The sequence below is a fragment of the Dendrobates tinctorius genome, unplaced genomic scaffold (genome assembly GCF_039654945.1).
Source record: "Dendrobates tinctorius isolate UK_male_01 unplaced genomic scaffold, ASM3965494v1 ptg000388l, whole genome shotgun sequence".
Classification (NCBI taxonomy): Eukaryota; Metazoa; Chordata; class Amphibia; order Anura; family Dendrobatidae; genus Dendrobates; species Dendrobates tinctorius.
Genome location: NW_027362054.1, coordinates 5,383,836 through 5,389,835, shown reverse-complemented (window position 1 = coordinate 5,389,835; position 6,000 = coordinate 5,383,836). Strand labels below are relative to the sequence as shown.

The 6,000-nt window shown below is 40.0% G+C and overlaps 1 protein-coding gene across 1 annotated transcript in view; it reads left to right on the top strand.

Moving 5' to 3' along the window:
* Positions 1 to 3,647: 3,647 nt before the first annotated feature.
* C1QL4 (complement C1q like 4) overlaps positions 3,648 to 6,000 on the top strand; it is a 183,282-nt gene continuing 180,929 nt past the window's right edge. The window contains exon 1 of the mRNA XM_073563414.1: positions 3,648 to 4,759. Coding sequence (XP_073419515.1) covers positions 4,193 to 4,759 — 567 coding nt within the window. The 5' untranslated portion in view covers positions 3,648 to 4,192. The remainder of the gene's footprint in view (positions 4,760 to 6,000) is intronic.

Sequence of the window (6,000 nt, the reverse complement as noted above, 5' to 3'; positions counted from 1 at the left end):
CTGGTGACTGTATGGAACAAGCCTAGGGAGCCCCTGGCCTGTTGGTCGCTGTCCAAGTGCTGAAGTGCCAATAGATCCAGCCACACCGGTCCTATATGCACATACATCATGCTATTAGTTATGACCACACAGTAAATGTTTGTGCCCTGAGCACCTGAATGTATTTCTGAAAGGAACTGCTTATTGCTAAGGTAGGTTTTAAGAAAGGTTCTATTAATTTTCACGAGAGGGATTCATTTCCTCCACACATCTCTCCACTTGTCAGGTGTTCTTCGTTTGGCATCTGCAGCATTCAACACATAGAATGTGTGTGAACTCTTAATTATTCTGCAAGGCTCTCTGGGATTTACTGTACTAAGAAATAAAGTTATGAGCTTTATTTATATTGAGAGAGGTGTTTGCCACTTGACCCTCAACATCTTTTTCATCAAGATGTAGATTTATTATTGTTTTTTATTGCTCAGTCAACCTGTCCATCTGCTGCTTGGGCATGGTCAAGACTGGGCTGAGCCTGGTAGGGGTTTCCATTCCTCCTCTGGGACTTGTACTTCATCCAACTTTCTATCACAGGCATAAATTGAATGGTTTCTTGCTACTGAAAACTATGGGAATTAAACCAAAGGCATGGTCTTCTTTGGCTACCTCCTTCGAGCTGGAAAGGTTTACAAATAGCCAAAAAGGAGGTTCCCCAACCTATAATTTGCTCATGGCCACATTGTTTTCATAAGACATGTAGTTCTGAAATAGTTATTACCATATACAGTAGCAGCCCTCATTAAATGATGTGTCCACTTTGAGCATTTCCTTTAAGTTAAAAGGGTCTACTCTTCAGCATTCGGCTGTGATCTATGCAGGAACCCAGGAAAAATGATTAAAATCCCCTCGACCTAGAGCATCACCACGGAATAAATTAAGCATTACACAGTCCTTGTTAAAATAAGTGGCTTTCTATAAAATGTTTGGATGTGTTGGGCCCTCCAGAGGTAAAATCATCAAGATCAGGCTCAAATTGGGCTTTATAAATTTTATATAAAGAACTTTGTAAAAAACCCCTGTAAAATGTTAAAAAACATGGGAGCAGCTTCTCTTCTCTTTTATAATACAAGTGCAATATAAAATAATATGCGGCATTAAGGACAAAATCTGCCTCCTTTTTACAAAATAGGGTAATAACCTTATTTCTTTTAAAGACTTGGAATAATAAATACCGTCTGCTATTAGGGCATATGAGTAGGTAGATGATAGATAGATAGATAGACAGATAGATAGATAGATAGACACTGTATGTAGATAGATAGATAGATAGATAGATAGATAGATAGATAGATAGATAGATAGATAGATAGATAGATAGATAGATAGATACTGTATGTAGATAGATAGATAGATAGATAGATAGATAGATAGATAGATAGATAGATAGACACTGTATGTAGATAGATAGATAGATAGATAGATAGATAGATAGATAGATAGATAGATGGATGGATGGATGGATGGATGGATGGATGGATGGATGGATAGATAGATAGATAGATAGATACTGTATGTAGATAGATAGATAGATAGATAGATAGATAGATAGATAGTGAGATAGTGAGATAGATAGATAGTGAGATAGATAGATAGATAGATAGATAGATAGATAGATAGATAGATGGATAGTGAGATGGATAGATAGATAGATAGATAGATAGATAGATAGATAGATAGATAGATAGATAGATAGATAGATAGTGAGATAGATAGTGAGATAGATAGATAGATAGATAGATAGATAGATAGATAGATAGACACTGTATGTAAATAGATAGATAGATAGATAGTGAGATAGATAGTGAGATAGATAGATAGATAGATAGATAGATAGATAGATAGATAGATAGATAGATAGATAGTGAGATAGATAGTGAGATAGATAGATAGATAGATAGATAGATAGATAGATAGATAGATAGATAGATAGAGAGGTAGATAGATAGATAGATAGATAGATAGATAGATAGATAGATAGACACTGTATGTAGATAGATAGATAGATAGATAGATAGATAGATAGATAGATAGATAGATAGATAGATAGATAGATAGATACTGTATGTAGATAGATAGATAGATAGATAGATAGTGAGATAGATAGTGAGATAGATAGATAGTGAGGTAGATAGATAGATACTGTATGTAGATAGATAGATAGATAGATAGATAGATAGATAGATAGATACTGTATGTCGATAGATAGTGAGATAAATAGTGAGATAGATAGATAGTGAGATAGATAGATAGTGAGATAGATAGATAGATAGATAGATAGATAGATACTGTATATAGATAGATAGATAGATAGATAGATAGATAGATAGATAGATAGATAGATAGTGAGATAGATAGATAGATAGATAGATAGATACTGTATGTAGATAGAGAGATAGATAGTGAGATAGATAGTGAGATAGATAGATAGATAGATAGATAGATAGATAGATAGATAGATAGATAGATAGATAGATAGATAGATAGATAGTGAGATAGATGGATAGATAGATAGATACTGTATGTCGATAGATAGATAGTGAGATAGATAGTGAGATAGATAGATAGATAGTGAGATAGATAGATAGTGAGATAGATAGTGAGATAGATAGATAGTGAGATAGATAGATAGATAGATAGATAGATAGATAGATAGATAGATAGATAGATAGATAGTGAGATAGATAGATAGATAGATAGATAGATAGATACTGTATGTAGATAGAGAGATAGATAGATAGATAGATAGATAGATAGATAGATAGATAGATAGATAGATAGATAGATAGTGAGATAGATGGATAGATAGATAGATACTGTATGTCGATAGATAGATAGATAGTGAGATAGATAGTGAGATAGATAGATAGTGAGATAGATAGATAGTGAGATAGATAGATAGATAGATAGATAGATAGATAGATAGATAGATAGATAATGAGCTATAAATAGATGAGGTATCTATTAACAAAGGAAAAAACAGTGGTGAGGGGAAGTAGCTCACAGAACGTTTGATATATTTGTGTACAATTTAGGTATCTATTATCTATATCAAGATGCAAAGTATCTATGTATCCACCCATCTATAAAGATCTTTTAGTGCTGGGCGATGAAGGGCCTCTGACCTTTTGTGTGCAGCCCTGGAAGTCCCATCTGTCCTGAGGAGGCTTTTTAATTGATTAATTGCTGATTAGGCTGCCATGAGATGGGGTGTGTGATCTTTTGCTGCACCCTTAGGTGATTCCTGCTGGATTTGTCAGTTCTTAATCAATCTCTACAGGGAAAGGAGACAGGGAGACACAAGGAAAGTACTTAATTGCTCCGGGATGATACCAGCTCAGCATATAAAACACTTTGTTAAACAATCCCGCAGATTTGCTGCTTCCAAGCTTCTGTTTCCCAATAATCAGGTGATGGAATAAAGGACAACACAATGGATATAATGTAGCCTGGGGCTGAGGAATCAGAGGCCCTGATGTCTGCAGGATGGTAGCACATAGTGGGTCTCCCGTAACACAGAGGACACAGCCCACCTCCTCCGTGCCCTGTCTGTGCCCTGTCTGTGCCCTGTCTATGCCAATCTGCTTTCTTCTCATGTAAATGAGCAGAGGATGGGATCCGACACTGTGCCTGCAGGCAGCAGCGCTCAGCTTCTCCTCCTCTTTCTCATGGCACCAGAGGTCGCTCTTATTTTCTTAAAGACAGTTCACACATCTTTGCCTTCACAGACCTCCCTTATCACTTGCATCTGAGCAGAGTTTCACAGAAGCTACGAGGTGATGCACACATCATGCCCATTTGAGCTGGCATGAAAAGAGGAGCCTTGGAGCAACACATCTGGAATCCAGGCTGCAGAAAAGGACGAGCTCCCAGACTGGAAAAAGTTTTGGCTTCCTCATCTCAGCCCAGGAAGCCACCGAAGTCCAGGAGAAGTGGCCCAGGAGCCCGGCAGGAGGACCTGTCAGACTGGCAACAGGTGGGACTGGAATCCATAGGGAGTGGCACGGCGCCCCTGGCTCTGGACGGTGGGTTTTCTGTCTGAACCAGTCCAGAAGAAGTTTCCACCATTACTTCCAAAAGTGAAGAAGACTTTCTAGCCCTGGCGGCGTCCAGGCTCAGCCGCAGGAAGAGGGTGATCGGTGCCGCCATCGGGGTGGCCATGGTTCTGATCCTCCTCATAGCCATCCCTCTACTGGTCAGCAGCTCAAAGACCAGCAGCCACTATGAGATGCTGGGCAGCTGCAGGATGGTTTGCGACCCCTACACCCCCCAGACACATGGGGCGTCCTCTGCAGAGTCCAGCCAGGAGTACGGGCTCATCTCCCCTCCGCCCCATCTACAGGGGAGCAAAATGGACCAGGGGGCAAAAAAGGGCAAATCGGGACTCCGAGGATTACCGGGACCTCCTGGACCACCCGGTCCTAAAGGACCAGCCGGAGAGCCAGGACGACCGGGACCACCTGGCCCCCCAGGACCTGGACCTGGAGGTTATGTCTCGTCCTATTACAGCCCAAAGATCGCCTTCTATGCGGGGCTGAGGAAGCCACACGAGGGCTACGAGGTGTTACGCTTTGACGACGTTGTCACCAATGTGGGGAACTACTATGAGCCCTCCACTGGCAAGTTCACCTGCCCCCTGCCTGGCATCTACTTCTTCGCCTACCACGTGCTGATGAGAGGGGGGGACGGCACCAGCATGTGGGCAGACCTGATGAAAAACTCCCAGGTAAGATGGAAGCCAGCCATGCTCCATGCCAGCTGTAGAAAGCTGAAATTTATACTGATACATGTGTGCACAGCATGGAAAAGTAGGTGAAACATACATATATTATAATATATATATATATAGTGTGTGTGTAATATATATATATAATGTATATATACACATATTTATAGTGTGTGTGCGCGCAAATATGCAATGCACACACATACACAAACTATATGCATGTAACCCACTTTTATGAGCCATGCATACAGCAGCGGTTCGGGGCACCGACACTTCAACTTTGTCAGACAAGTGTGTATTTAGCAAGTTGTTCAACCATCACAGGTGTTGGATCTGCTAATAGATACTGTACCTGATCAGATAGTGGCTGCATCCTCGGTAATGGTCAGGAGAAGAACGTGGATGATATCAGTGATAATATGTAATAGAAAAAATGGAAACGAGTTAATTCCTGACTTTATTCACTTACTATAATGGTGACACTTAGTGATATGCAGAAACAGGTAATAGGGAAGCACTGTCAGGTGTCAACAGGTGGATGATAAGAAGAGCTGAAGCCCTTAGATAACTCCAAATGTTAAATATAATCGGAAATTTAGGTTGAAACGTTAACACTCTGTATCTGTTAGTTTGTATATGTATTTGATATACAGTATGTACTTACATCTGATTGTAACTGTTATCTATCTTTCTCACTATCAATCTACCTATAGATCTATCTATCCATCTCCTATATTTCTGATAAAGCTAGAAAAATTACCACTTCACTATGAATAAGGAGTCCTGGATATTAATATAATCATCAGCTAACCCTATTTTTTTCCTTTTTTTATATGTGACTTTGTGTACCGTGCCTGTGCGTTAGTTCGCTTCTCTCTTGCGGTTTTCATCACATATATGAATGAAAAAAGCGGCTATTTCTGAATTGAGTCCAGTTGTCTCTTCTGCAGAGAATTCTCCATTTCCAATTATATTAAAACAGGGGAGATGTAAAGGGGCCATTTATAACAATTGCTCCTGAATCCTGAACTCCAGGGTATATAGAGAACAGATCACCCCCTGGGCACAGCTCATGGGGGGAGATGGGGTACGGGATTAATGCCCCCCAGGGAACCGGTGGAAGTTGTCACTCGTTTAAAATCGTTTCATTAGGACATAACTCACTACTATGTAAGTAATAGGATAATAGTGTGTCATGATGAGGCGAGATGTCACCTCCCCGCACACATTACTACATGACT